General features: G+C 48.9%; 1 protein-coding gene across 2 annotated transcripts in view; it reads right to left on the minus strand.

Moving 5' to 3' along the window:
- CSMD2 (CUB and Sushi multiple domains 2) overlaps positions 1-15041 on the minus strand; it is a 215475-nt gene that overhangs the window by 112720 nt on the left and 87714 nt on the right. Inside the window, exons 7-10 of one of the 2 annotated variants that reach the window (XM_050326308.1) lie at positions 12242-12354; positions 7218-7295; positions 2023-2110; positions 818-942 (exon numbers count right to left, since the gene is read on the minus strand). In XM_050326308.1, the coding sequence (XP_050182265.1) occupies positions 818-942; positions 2023-2110; positions 7218-7295; positions 12242-12354 (404 nt within the window). The remainder of the gene's footprint in view (positions 1-817; positions 943-2022; positions 2111-7217; positions 7296-12241; positions 12355-15041) is intronic. The other variant, XM_050326309.1, reaches the window with a different exon arrangement.

Genomic DNA, 15041 nt, shown 5'->3' on the forward strand with positions numbered 1-15041 from the left:
AATTTATTCCAGGCTTGTTTCAAGAATTAGATGGGATTCCAAAGCCTTGAAAAAAAATCTGCAGATGAAATTAAAGAAAAAAAAACAGAACTGAAAAATAAAATACCTATTTATGACTTTAAGAGCTTTAAAGGGATTTCATTAAAAGTATTACAAGTTGTTCATTATTAGCATTACAAATATCACATTATTCATGGAACTTTTTGGCGAGGGAATGAAAGCAAAATGGCCAAGGGCAAAATGGGCATTAGTGTGTTTTCCATTGAAAGAAAACTCCTCCACTGGAAGGAAACTCCACTGGCTGATGGCTCATGGCACAGGAGCATCGGGATGATGCTACTGAGGAACCACAGTCCAAAAATCCCACAGGCCAATCCCAAGAGCAGCAAGTTCCAGTTTAAAAAAAAAATCTCCCTCCATCTCTGCTTTTCCAGATTTTACTCCAGGTTTTCACCTTTTCTCCCCTCTCCTCCTTATCCCATCAAAGGAAATATCCAGAATAGAGAGATGATCCTTAGATAAAGGAAAGGGTGGGTGGGCAGGCCCTGGCACAGCTTGCCCAGAGAAGCTGTGGCTGCCCCATCCCTGGGAGTGTCCAAGGCCAGGCTGGAGCACCCTGGGACAGTGAGAGGTGTCCCTGCCCTTGGGACAAGGTGGCCTTTAAGGTCTTCCCCCCCAACCCAAACCATTCTGGGGTTCCACGACCTTACCCAGGGAGGCCAAACCTGGGGACAGGAGGGGTGATGCCCTAAGGGGGCCCTGAGGGGGTGGGTTTTCTCTTCCACCCCAACAATGCAGCCCAGTTTTGCCTCCTCACCTCTGCAGACGGGCCTGTGGTCGCTCCAGGCCACGATGATGTCGCTGACTCTCTTGCAGGTGATGCTCTTGGAGCCCTGCAGGTCGTAGCCCTCGTTGCAGGAGAACTGGATGCTGGAGCCCAACCTGGAACGGAGCAGGACATCAGCTCCCAGAGCTCCTGCCCCAGCTCTGCCCCACCCTGTGCCCAGAGCAGCTCCTGCCCTGCAGGGACAGGAGGGACAGCCCCAGGTGCTGATCTCCACCAGCACATCCCAGCACATCCCAGCACATCCCAGCCCTCTCCACCGGGAATGTCATCCCCCGTGGGAGCTCAGCCACAGCCCCAGGAGGTGACATGCTCAGCATTCCCATGTGAAAAAGTGACAAAAATGTTCTTTCTCTGCTGCTGAGAGAGGTCTGTTCTTTGTTCTGTGGGTTTGGGTCCAGCCCCTTCGCTGTTTCACTGCCCTAATTCACCCTGGAGACACAATCCAGTCTGAGCCTTTACCCTGGGGCATTGAGGGATGGTTGGGAATTCCCTCCTCTCCACCCTCCCCCATTGGCTGGATTTCAGGAAAATTTGGTAGAAACCTCAGGTTCAACTGAAAGACACTTTTTTTTGTGAGCAAAACAGCCCCCACCAGCAAAAATAAGATTAAATATTAATTCCCCCATTGCTGGCAACAGGCTGGGTCACTCCTGCCCACTGGAAAGGAACATTTGCAACTGGAAGGGAATAACAGCATTGTTTGAAACTTCATAAAGAAACAATTATCTCCCCACATACCCTTCACTGACAAGGAACTGTATCAGTCACCTCAAATTCTCTCGGGGCAGGGCCATGCTGGGGCTGAAGCTGATTTGAAAAGTGATTTTTTTTTTTTTATTTGCTGTTCAAGACAGTTTTCCTGCACTTAACCAGGGGAGGAATGACAACACACATGGACTGTACAACCTGGCTAAACACCCAGGTGGTCAGAGGATAAATCCTCAGGGAGATCATCCCAGATGCTCAGGTGGGACACACATGTGCACGTTTATCTGCATTTATTCCCCTCCTCACTAACGTGGGCAGGATTTTCAGAGAGAACACACTAGAGGTGGGCAGATGGTCTCTCAAAACAGACTCCAGAACGCCAAGGAGCACAAACATGGCACAGACAGGAGCTTGGCAGCATGCAAAAAAAAAAAAAAAAAAAACCCACAGGTGGAAAAGGTTCTTACCTAAAATCGTTGCCTATTCTTTTGCCTCTCTCTGGAATCCCAGGGTCTGGACACATATTATGTCCCTGGGACACACCAACCTGAGTTACTACAAAGCAAAAACAGCACATACAGAGACAGAATAGCAAAAGAAACATTCTTTCATCAGCTGTCTTGGTGGATGTGGAGAGAAAAATGGCAAAACCGGCAGCTCGAAAACCTGAACGTTGTTCCATTTTGTTAGGGGGAAAAAAAACCAGCTCTGGAAACAAACACCCTGGAATCATTTCAGCTCAGCTCATACACCAAAGTGTTTTCTAGGAAATGCCAGCTAGGGACACGGTTTTCCCTCTGTTCCACTACACGAGTACCTCTGAAAAGAGATGGGGTTTGGGTTTTTTTTTCCCCCCCATTCTGCAAAATTACCCCAATTAAACAGCCCGTTCCCAAAGCCCAGGATTGAAAAGAGCCACCTGCAACCCGCCCAAGTGACGTCCTACACCCGACCCAGCGGTGCCAGGGAGAGGAAACAACTCCATGGAAAGGCAGGTGTGTGACACCAGGGGGAAAAAAAAACAAAACCAAAACCAAAAAACCAAGCACAGGACGAAAGGCAGAAAGGAGAGGGAAATGCGAGTCGAGGGTTTCAAAGCAAGTCATTTAGTCTGGATATGGAAAATTTTTATGGAGCAACCTCAGTGTAACTGCCAACGACCATGAAATCTATGGAGTGGTGAGCAGCACTGGAGAAACCTTCAGCAGCACTGGAGAAACCTTCAGCAGCACTGGAGAAACCTTCAGCAGCACTGGAGACACCTTCCCACTCCACTCTCCACCTCCCCGTTCCCAGCCCTGCCCAAGGTGTGACCAAGCGTTCAGGGGTGGGGCAATATCCTGATTTCCACCCAGAATTCCAGCAGCTCCCAAAGGGACAAAGAGGGGATTTCACCACAGAGCTGTAGAATTTGCTGGGACCGAGGGAAGGGCCCAAGGAAAGCCCAGCATCTCCTGGCAGTGCTGCTGAGGCAGCCAAGTGTGAATCCCAAACGAGCGGATTTCCATCCTACCTCTGCCTATCCCCGGATCCGAGGGCAGAGCCCCGTTCCAATTCCCAACACGCTGCACTGGCACAGTGCCCCAAAGCCCAGGGCCAGATGGGGCAGGGGGGATGCAGTGACAAAAGCACGTTCCTCAGGACACACAGGTTGGCTCCAGAGCTGGAGCCCGGCAGGAGATGGAGCACAGGGACACGGCAGGGGGAGAGAGAGGAAGCACGCGGAGAGTCTGCACAGACTGCACAGGGGGGACACACAGAAAGCCAAGACCATCAAATAGGGTAATTATCCAGTGGGGAATTACACTTTGAGTAGCCAGGGACTGCAGCTGGGAGATGGAAGTGTTCCTCCAAGGAGGGACTGGGCTTTTGTCTGCACCCAACTGCTGCTTCTGTGCCGAGAACATTCCAGCTCCCGGCCACCTCCTCAGCACTGACATCTCATCTTGGGCCCTTTAGTTCTGAAAGGGCATTTTTTTTCCTCCTGCTCTCTCCTCAGGGATTGTTCTCCCTCCTCTGCATGTTCATGACCCCATGTGAAGCTCAGAGTGTGGAAGCAGCACCGCCCTCCGATCGCTGCATCAGGAGCTACAAAGCTGTGCTGGCTCCTCTCCCTGAGGATCTGGATGTCCCCCAGAGGCCAGAGGAAAGCAGCAGCCCCTGCACTCGTCTGAAAACGAAAGGTCAGCTGAGCCAAGGCCTCAGGTGGCACCGACTGTGATGGGGTTTGTTCATCCTCTGCCCACACCCACGAACGTGCCCGCTGTGCACACAGGGAGCTGCAAACCAGAGCCAGGCTGACCCTCAGGGTGAGTGTGCAGGCTAAGGCTGAGGATCACAAGGCCACGTGGGAGTGAAGGAGAACGCCAAGACTCCTCATCTCACTCCTGGACCTTGCCCAGAGCAAACCTCTCCACCAGGAAGCCCCGCCTGGAACACGCACAAACAACCCCCCAGACAGGGCTGCATCCGACTCTGTGTGCTCTTCTCGCACCACAAACCACCCTCCCACAGCAAACTCTTCCTCCCACGGCCAATAAACCCCCCCAAGACCACCCTCTTCCATCCCACGTGGGTTACTCTGCACTACCACGTCCAGTTATTAATTCCAGTACCAGAAAACCTCCCACCCAGAGCTCTGGGACGACCAGGCTACAGATGACCAGCAAAACCAGGCCCCAGAGGGCAGGCTGTCAGTTGTCAGTCACATTTCTGAAGGCTAAAACCAGTTAATCTCTTGTTAGCCCGAGATTTATTAATACCTACGGAACACGTGTAGATAAAGCAGAGAACAGATAAGATAAAGCTGAGCAAGGGGGAAAGGGAGGATATCTCCATATCATGGGACTTGGGGAGTTCTCCTTGTTAGTGTGGGGGAAAGAGAAAGAAAAGAAGATGGATTAGATGGTCGCTTCCAGAAAGTTTTGTTCTCTCCCTTTTGTTTTAGACACACACACACACAAAGTCAGAGGTCAGAAACCAGATTTGTTATGCTGGGAACTGTCAGTCCCTGTGTCCACCTTCCTCAAGCTCTGACTGATCTGGGCTGTTCCACTCCCACGGGAATCCTTCAAGGTTACTGGAAAAACCAGTGGATCCCAACAGCTGGGGTGAACTGTTCCATTTCTGCATTACAAGCTCCAGGATTCTCTCCCACCAGACCGTGGAACTCGTTTCCCACCCCTTCATTCTCCTCCTGATTTTTTTCCAACAGCCAGTTCTGATTGTTCTTTTTGCCACAGGAATTTACTCTTAAAAATCTGCTAAAAGAACCGAGAACCTTCCTTAGTTCTCTGTATCTCCCCAGGTTAATAAAGTTCACTGACAGATTCCTAAAGGACAATATCTCTACTGAATTTAGGAAGGTAAAACATGAACTACAAAATAAAACAGCCCCTAAAGAAGAATTTCCAGAGCCTCAACATTTCTCAGCATGAGAAATACAGTGAACACAGGTGAGCTCTTCTACTGGAATGAGGGATGGAAAGGATTGCAGCAGCCAGTTGGTCTGAAAAGGTTAATTCTGATGATCACCTGAGGCTCCCACTACTCCATGCAAACATCTGGGTGAGGTAATGGGTGACAAAAACCAGCCCCAAAAGCACAGAACTTCCAATCCTTCCTCCCACCCCTCCCACTGTGGGACCTGGAGTAACCCCATCCACACACCGTGTGCAGCAACAGAAACAACCCCCAAAATGCAACCTAAAACTGAAAACTGCTTCTCCTCTCTCACTCTCCAGAGCTGTGTTATTCTGCCTCGAAAAGTGATTAAAGCAAGATGTCCAAACAATTTCAGGGATGGTGAACAGTACAAGGCCCTTGATTACCATTCCACACAGACACATTTCATTACAGCTGAGCACAGGAAGCACCTCCCCCCAAAATTCCAGAGCTTTATGTGTTTGGTTTTGGGTTTTTTCCCTGAAATAGCACTTGGAGGGGGCAGGGTGTTGGGGAGGACCCTGCTGGGGATGGGGAGGACCTGGGCCACTATCACCATCTCCATCATTGCAGCTTAGCAGCTCTCAGGCTGAGCTGCCTCCCTGCTCTGGGGTTTCATCACCAGCACGGGATTAGCACTGCACAAGATGCTGACCTGGCTACTCTGGAGCTGCTCTGTGGGGTGAGGATGAGCTGGGACACAGCAGGACATGCTGGGAAGGAGAGTTCATTGCTGTCCCCTGCTCGGCCCCAGCACCACTCCCAGAGCCCACCCAGCACCTTAGAAATGGGTAAAAACTGCTCCAGGGAAGCAGCTGAGCATTCCCAGGAAGGAGAAATGGGAATCCTGCATATTCTTAACACCAGAATACTTCTGCCAACTAGAGACTTGAAGCCAGGCTGACATTTATCATCCCCTTCCCCACATTCCCCACGTCCAAGACATCAGAACCCCCCACTCCAAACACATCCCTCTGTCTCCACACAAAGCCAGTGGTATTTTCCAACTGAATTTCATACTCAGTGAAATGAACTGAAATGTTTATTACAATTAAATTCTTCTTGGCAAGCATAAATCACCCAGCCAGGAACATCTTGCACACACATAGAGGTTTTTTTCTATAAAATGGAATCCACTCTCTCTAAACACACCCCAACGTTTTCTGCTCTGGAGATTTGGAGGAATTTACAGCCTGTCATTATTTACCTTGTTGGGCCTTGCTCCTGAAAAACCAGAGACTAAAAGCACTCTCATGTGAGCCACTCTCACTGCAGACAGACAGCAAAGCACGTTCCAAATCCAGCTCATCAGTTCTGAACTCAATGTTTTGTATCCAAAATTCAACCCAGTGAAAAGTCCACGTGGTTTCTCTTGGATGGGTGTCACGGACTGTGCAACAACACGAGCAGTTCCACCCTCTCCCCTAAACACTGGGGGGAAAACAATGCTCCACTCTGCTCCCATTTGAATCCATATAAAACATTCACTCCAGGTAATTCAGATCCCTCCTGTTCCATCTCAGAGTCCCCTTAAGAGCCCGGTGGTCTGTCCAGAGTCACACACGTGAAGAAGCTCCCAAGTTTGGCTTCTGCTTTGAGAAGAACCTGATGGAAAGATGGATGGACCTAAAGGATTCCCCTCCTGCCAGAGGGAAACACAGCAGGGGCACACTGTGACACACCAGCCCTGAGCACAGCCCCCGAAACAGGGAGACCCAAAAATCAGAGTTATAAGCCCAGCACTGTTACGATTTTTCTGCAGGGACAACTAAATAAAATTCAAACAGAAAGATAAAGAGACTGCTACCACCTCTGCAGACTTCCTGAAAGGTCTTTTTGGTGTTGTTCCTTATCCCTACTCCTGATTTTACAGCACCATTCACTCAGTTTTCGAAGTTCTTTACAGCTGGACACTTCCCACACTGAAAGGCGCCCGAAGCTGTGACCCCCAGGCTGTCACTGAGCAGCAGAATACAGTATATATTCCATATTCATATTCCATACACACACACCAGTCCCCTCCAGGCCACTCTGAGGAGTTAGTAAATGCTTGTGAACAGAGCACTGGGAGGAAGTGATGCAGTAATGGGGAGGGAAGAGAGGGAAGAGCATCACAACTTCTGAGAGTGACGGAGTTTTAGAGATTACTGGAAGTCAAATGAAATGTCCGAGGAGATCATTATACAGCAGACAGCGAAGGAGGAGCCAAAAAACTTACACACTGATGTCTTCTGGTTGTTGTCCTTGCTGGGCATGAGCTTCACCCCTCTGGACTTGAGTTCCATTTGCTTTTTGACTGCAGGGACAGATGGAAAACAAAGGAAAGACAAGGAAAAGATTTAGCTGAGCATCAGGGATTAGATAAAACAAAAATGAAGCAACACTTGTACATCCCCCACCCCCTGCATCCTTCCCTTGTGGCTGAGCGCCCTGACCCCCCCAAACCTTTTCATTCACCATGTTAGGGCTGAATATCCTTGGAGAGCTTTTATTTGAAGATAGAAGTGGGGTCTGACCCCCCATCCCTCTGAAACCACACCACTGACACACTACAAATGGGGGAGAGACAAAAGGGAAGCCCTAGGAAACTTCAGGGATCCTGGGGGTGAAATGCTGAGTTAGTTGCACCCAGTTTTCCTGATGCAGGTTTTCCATGAATACATTACACTGCAAAGCCACTCTCAGCTTCCACCCATAACCTAAACACTGTAAATATGGCCCGGGTGAGTACTGGGCTCAAAAAGGCAGTAAAATAAAAAAAAAACCAAACCACAGAACCATTGGCAAAGAGAAGGCTAAATCCAGAGCCCCACCATTCCCAGCCACAGGAACAGCTGGAGGGTGACTGCACCCTGTGTGAGCCACGGAGAAAACCAGCCCATCTCCCACTTCAAACCGCTCTCCCCGTGTGTTCTTTATCTTGTCAGCTCTTTCATCCCTAAATTAGCACGTTCCTGAGACAAAGCTGTCAGGAAGAATTACCCATGTAACTAACAAGGTTGCTGGGTTTTTTTCCTAATCATGCTGTTTTTTGGCTTAAAAACCCAGCCTGTTTAGAACATCTGTTCACAGGAGCTTCAGACAGGGAGAGGTGGGAGCGTCACTCCTTGAAGCTCACCTGGGGTAGTGCTTTGAGACAGAGGCTGCATGGAGCTTTTCATTCATCATTTGCTTACAGTTTTTTTGCTTTTTCTCTTTAAATAAAGCAGGAACGACTTCAAACTCAGCCCTGCATCAGCTTAAAAAATTATTCATGAGGAAAACTCACGTCTTTCCTACCAGCACTGGTATCTCCAGCCTGTTCGGGGAGGGGTGTTTATTTTTTAATTTAAGAGGAGAAAACTAATTAACAGCAGGCCACTATCAAAGCAAATTTAACACTTGTTCCTTTTGACTCCAAATCCACCTGCAAATGCAGCAGGAGGAAAGCAGCAGGTCTGAGGATGCCCCAAAGATCCCCAGATCCCTGCAGGTCACGGGGGTGTTTGCAGTCTGACCTCGAGGTTTTTAACAAATCTGCCATCAAGGGACCACAGAGAGGACAGGGGGCTACTAAAACTCACATTTTGGGAACAAAAGCCTATTTCTGCCTCAACCAGAAGAGTGCCAGGTTATCTTGCAGAACACTGCAGTCCTTTCCAAGCCAGCACAGGGATAACCCTGCGGTTCCAGCCAATAAAACCCAGTCAAGCCCAAGTATCCAAGGCTAAATGTGAGCTATTGCAGGATGTGCTGCTGTGATTTTACAGTGATTCGCTGCTCTGTGAAGCGCTTTGGGGCACAATCAGTAAGAGAGCAGCTTTAGAAAAATAATGCCCGCTTTTACATCCTCCACAGCTTCCCCTTCGTGCCATCCCCAGGGAATGTTTGTACAGCGCCCCCCTGGCACAGCACAGGGCACATGGGGCAAACCTGCAGCCTCAGGGGACAGGCAAACATCCCAACCACGGGTGCCACCTCCCCCCAGGGCTGGTGCTGATGCTGTGGGTGGGATAACACAGCCCTGTCCCTCCAAAACCAGCAGCAGACACCAGGCAGTCCCTGCCAAGCACAACCCCAACCCCAGAGCCCCGACTGCATCACCCAGGAAGCATCTTCTCCCCTCACTGCATCGTGTCCCTTCCAGCAGCAGCTGATAAAGAGGGATCTCTGCCCCCTCTCCTCTCAATCCTTCCTTTTGTTTGCAGCACGGAGACAATGATGAAAGCCGAGCTTTACAAATGGCTCAATTTAGATTAAACGAGGCACAATCCAGCAGCACTTGCTTCATTTAAAAAAAAAATAAATAAATAAGAACAATTCTCCTACTCTCTGGCCTCAAAAATCTGGCATCTGAAAACCTGTTTTGTTTATAAGTCGGAATATGGAGCAGTACTACAAAGGGCTGTGTCAGGATAATTGGATGAACAGAAACTCCTGTTTTCTGCAGGGTTTTGCTGCTCACACATATCCAATAGATCTAATGGAATACTCAGCACCCTGTCAAATTTGAGAGATGACATTACAAAGCTTTTCCAGCGAGCAGGCAGCCAGGGGTGTTTCTTCTAAACCATTTTCATGTTGCTCTAAATGAGAATTTAAGAACACATTTATTTATTTTTAATTTGGAAAAGAGCATTTCAGAAAAGAAAACAACAAACAAACAAACAAAAATAAAATAAATAAAATCTATTCCACGAATCTCTGTTCTCCTTGCTGGGGGATTGCTGTTAAATACAGGTTCTGTGATGGCCTTAAAAAGCCCTTTTTCTGGTACCCAGATTGTCCCTCAGCCCCCTGGAAAGGTGGGATCTGCTCCTGCCACAGGCTGGAGTTCACCCCATTCATCTCTGGGAGGGGGGATCAATGAAAGCTGCAATGATGTGTTGGTAACAATCAGCTAAAAAGCAATTTGGGATTCAACTCCTGCCATAAAATCCGTGCAGGGAGGGGGAGCAGCAGCCAGAGCATCGCTCACATCTCCCCAGCTCCGCTTCCAACTCAGCAGCTCCTCCATCCCTGCATTCCCAGCTGCCAGGGGGTGACAGGGGACACCTGGCTGTGCTGCCACCTCACCTGACTGAGGCACGTCCAGATCATCTCCTGACACCTGCAGGTACAGGGCACCTCTGGGAGATGGCAGGAGGAGGGGGAGGAAGGAAAAAAACCCCGTGCATGGATTTCTCTCCTGTCCCTTTGAGTTTGCTCTCACGGGACGTGGGGGAAGGAGTGTTTGCAAGAACACAAGATTCACCTCAATAAAAGGGAAAAGGGGAAAATATTTAACTCTGCCAGGAAGGGAACAAATTTGCTGTATTAAACAAAAAAAAACAACAAACCCTCTCTCCACAGGCTGATTATATCTAACCTTGCTTTTACATTCACTCAGTGATTTCCAAATGAGGCCACGGATTAGGAGGAGCTGAGAGGGAACAGGCAAGGAAGGTGTTCTGCAAAACTGAGGATCAATTTAAACAAGCTGGAAGGGAAATTGTTTTCTTATAGATTATCAGCAAAGCCAGATCCCGTCCCAGAGGACACAGGGTGTTAATAAATGATGTATTTACACATCTTCGGAAAACAGGCAACAAATGAGGTTCCCCCTCACCCTTCCTCCCTTCTCCTGGACAAGCCTGGGCTCTGATTCATCTCTCCTGATGAAAAATGCATTGGAGCTGCTCTGCTCTGCTCTGTATGGCATTACAGGGCCTATTCTGTATGTGTTTTTCTCTCCATTGTGATATTTAGGTCCCAGCAAGGTGATGCTCCCAAGGAAAGGGTTACACTGAGTTTTGTTGGAAGCTGTGCTGGCACCTCGTGCTCCTCCAGCCCCACATCCCAGCGGCTGCAAACGTCCTGCCCTCACACCTGGGGGAGGCGTTGTTACTTTATTTTCGATATTTTCAGGACAAAACAATAAGCCAAGCATTTGAAATCTTCCCTGACAGGCAGAAAGAACCTGACAAACCCCAGAAAAAGCAGAAAGGGGAGGGGAATGAGTGGCAGGTCCCCCCTGGCAGCCAGAGCGAGGCCCTCCTTCAATGCCACCTCAAGAACACGTGCTCAGTTCATCCCTTAAACACTCAGTGCACAAGAGCACAGTTCACTCTGGCTGACAACACAGTTTCCAACGAGGGTGTGAGATTAGAACCCCCCTGACATTTATCTAATCAGGGGAAATTATAACATTAATCTTTACTTTTCTATTTAAGAAGAAAGGATGACTCAGGCAGGTGTTTTAATAGAAAGCAGCACTGCTGACAGCAAGGGAAAATGTCCTATCAAAAGGTATCAGCTGCACAGGAAAAACAAAAGGGTTTTTGTTTTTTTTTCCTTATGATTTGAAGTAATTTATATGTTCAAGGAAAGCCAAGAGAGTTAAATAACAGAAAGCAAGGCTAAACAACACTGTTAAGGCTGAACAGCCAGGGAACATCCAAACAGGGCAGGTTTATCCAAGGAAAATCCTCTCCCTTTCACTCTGCTCCTGTTCCAGAGTTATGGCACTTTCCCTCAAATTCCTCAATTCCCTGGGGAGGAAAAGTGCTGAGCTGCACTGACCCCTCCTTTGGAGGGTGCACGAGCAGCTGGATGTCATTCCTGCTCCCTCCCTGCCTCATTTGCCCTCTCCCTCATCCTGCCCCTAGAGCCAGCTGCACCCACAACATCCTGAAGAAACATCCCAGGGAATGCTGCAAACAGCTCCAAGGAATTCCCTCCAAACCTTCCTCAATTTTGGAGACCCCCCCTGCTCCCACCCAGGAGCTGCACCCGGCCAGGGCTGCCCCAACCCCAGTACAGCATCTTCCCTCTGCTTGAGCCACCTGCCAGAACATCTCCCCTCCCTCAACAGCACCTGAAGATCCCAACCCAAGAACCTTTCTACATCCCAGTCCTGGAAATCTTTTTACCCCAGTCCTGGAATCCTGAATTCCTCCCTGGCAGGGTGGGCAGGCCCTGGCACAGGTTGCCCAGAGAAGCTGTGGCTGCCCCATCCCTGGAAGTGTCCAAGGCCAGCTTGGAGCCACCTGGGATGGTGGGAGATGTCCCTGCCCAGGGCAAGGGGGTGGAATTAAATGGTCTTGAAGGTCCCTCCCGACCCAAACCACTGTGGGATTCTATGAAATCCACACTTCTGGGGCTTTCAGCTGGGAAATGAATGCCAACAGGACACAGAGGGAGGGATGGTGCAGCTGTAGATTCCCAGGAAAGCAGTGTGGCTGAGCACAGCCTGGGCTGAGAGGGAGCAGCAGGAGCCTTTACCTTGGTACTGGGCACTGAAGCCCTTCTGCCTGTGGTTGCCATCGGAGGTGAAGTGGAGCCTCAGCCAGTTCTTGCTGCTGATCACAGGGGCAGGTAAATTCATCCCAGTGAACCTGCAAGAGACCAACCAGCGACAGCCCCACGTTAGTGGGTGGGAATCACCCCCCCAGCACCTGCCTCTCCAGGTGTTCCTCCTCCCACAGGGACACCGGGAACCCTCAGGGGGGAGCCAGGAAAGCACCTCCACCCCCCAGGTGTTTCCAGCCACACCTTCCTGCTTCTGCTCCCACCTGATGGCTCCACATCTGGAATCACAGGAGCTTCCACCCCCTCCTCCTCAGGCAAAGGATTCCCCCCCAAGCTTATTCAGCTCCTGTCTTTCTGCTGGCTTAACCCACTCCAGAAAAGTCTTTATTTTAACTGAGGAGGAGGAAGGAGTGCAAGAACCATTTGGTTTTTTTCCCTGTAAATTGCCAGCAAGGAGAAGTGATTTATGATCCATCCCGACCTGGGCAAGATTACAGCCATCAAACAAGGTGGAAAGCTCCCCAGCCCCAGCAGCAGCCCTTCAGATCTCTTTATATTTGTATTTTCTTTTAAAATAGGATGCTGTTTGCTTTGGTAAACTCCAGCTCATCATTCCTGACCGAGTTGTCACAGGCCAAGCACTTTGTCTGGGACAACATTCAAGTCACAGCCCATGGTAAGAACACCCCTGTGACAAAAGCTATTCTGGAATCCTGTTATCAATGAAAGCCAATTAATTATTTTAATCAACAACTGTCATTTGTTTAAAAATTACTGGAATTCCAATGCTGCTTTTTTTTTTTGGGGTTTTTTTTGATGAAGGCAAAAGGATCCTGGAAATCTCCATCCCAAAGGGTAACTCAGATTTGGTGACCCACACTTTCACCAGCAGGCCTGGCACCCAGGAAGCATTTGGAGAGTCCAAGCAGCACTTCCAGAGGTGAACTCCCCTTTCCCAAGGCACACAGGGGGATCCAGGGGGTCCCTTGGCAGGGGATTTATTAATGGCAGAGGAACTGCAACGTCCTCCTGCTCTGTTAATGAACTTGCAGGGCTGATTATTGTGCATAACCAACGCATCTCTGCCACCTACAGTACAGACTAAAGCCTGGATTATCCACTGGCTGAATCCTGCATAATGAGCAGCATGACTGGAACCATCCTTTACGCTCTAAAACTGCTTTTAAGGTTGTTCTCCATCATTTCTCTATTGATTATTTTCATCTCCATTTTTCAGACCTTTTAGAAGTACAAGGTGTTCCAGAAATGGATTCTGTGTGGCTTTTTGCCACATCCTCGGAGAACTCAGAGACAGCTGAACCGACTGAATTGGAAACTTTTTCAAATAACTGACTTCAAACCAACATATTTGGGGCCCAGATCAAACCTGGGATGCCTAAAACCAATTGTGAGCAAGTTACTATGGCTGGTTGTTATGACAACATGCCTAAACTTCATCCTCTCAGCCCCCAAAGGCCGTTTTATTATTCATTCTGAATCAATAGTCAAACTCCTCATAAACAATCTTTGGGTATGCAGAGCCAAATTTCACTTTCATAGCTGGGGAGAGGCAAGCAATTCAATTGAGTGATATAAAAAAATAAGAGAACAATAAACTAAACCTGCCTGGATGAGGCAGAATTTCTCCTGTCCTTCATCCCTAGTTGTTGGTTTTAATATCCACATCCTTGAGAGGTGGGCCTGAAGTGCTGGAATTCCACCAGCTGAGTGAATGAACGCTTCGAAAATCAACCAGAAATGTGAATGGGTTGCAGTTCTTGCCACCTTCAACAGAGCAGGAACAAGCCCTGAAGGTACAAGCAGGACATGTGGGACCAGCACAGAACCCCAGCCTGGACTGGATGAGTTAAAGCTCATCTCACTCTTGATGGTCCTGGGGGTCTTTTCCACCCTTACTGATCAGCAGGATTTCAGAATTCTTCTCTTTCCCCTCCATCAGTTGGACTTTGCTGTCACCCCCCTGTCCCCAAGCCCCCTCCCTGAGCACTGCTGAGGAAAAAAATGCACCACTCAAACAACTGATTTTATCCCAAATACTTTCCAACCCTGTTTTTAATCAGAGCACTGAGGTGCTGTGGGTTTGGTTTGTTGTTTTTTTTTTTTGAAGCCTCCACATTAAACACAGCTCCTCCAACTCCTTTATTGCACAACACAGAGAGGTTAATGGCATCAAAACTCCTCTTTTGAGGAAAAGCAGTGAAGTGTGGCTTTCACAACTATTTTCTTCATTTCTTTCCTGCTCTTGTATTTCCCATGGAAAGGCAGGCATTAAATATTTATCCCATTCACTCAGCCAGCCCTCCCCTGGCTCAATTAGTATGACTGTACATGGATGGCACTGATTGCTCTGCATTCACGTACCATTATCTATTTACAATCCCAATTCCTGCTTTAATTTGTTTCCACGTGGAGAGCAAGAAAGGGGGGAGGGGGGAGGGCAAAAATCAATAAAATGTCACAAAGTGAGCTCGAAGCACTGGGAGAGGGGAAGGAGGTATTTGCAGACACAAGACCCAATTTTAACCACCCTGGAATTTGATGAGAGTGAATTTGGCTGTGGTGCTTCTCCAAGGACCCAAATGCAAGGAGCAATTCCTGGGGTGGATGCTACAAACCCACTGCAGGAGAGCAGGGAGTCAGCTAAAGGTGGGAATTCCACCTGAAATCCCCTTGTGCCAAGTGGAGATGAGGGATTTAAGCACAAACCTGAAGGCACCTCCGTGCCCTGCACTGCCCAGAGCTGGGCTGCACT

This window comes from Myiozetetes cayanensis, unplaced genomic scaffold (genome assembly GCF_022539395.1).
Source record: "Myiozetetes cayanensis isolate MyiCay16 unplaced genomic scaffold, myiCay2020 scf31, whole genome shotgun sequence".
NCBI classification, from domain to species: Eukaryota; Metazoa; Chordata; class Aves; order Passeriformes; family Tyrannidae; genus Myiozetetes; species Myiozetetes cayanensis.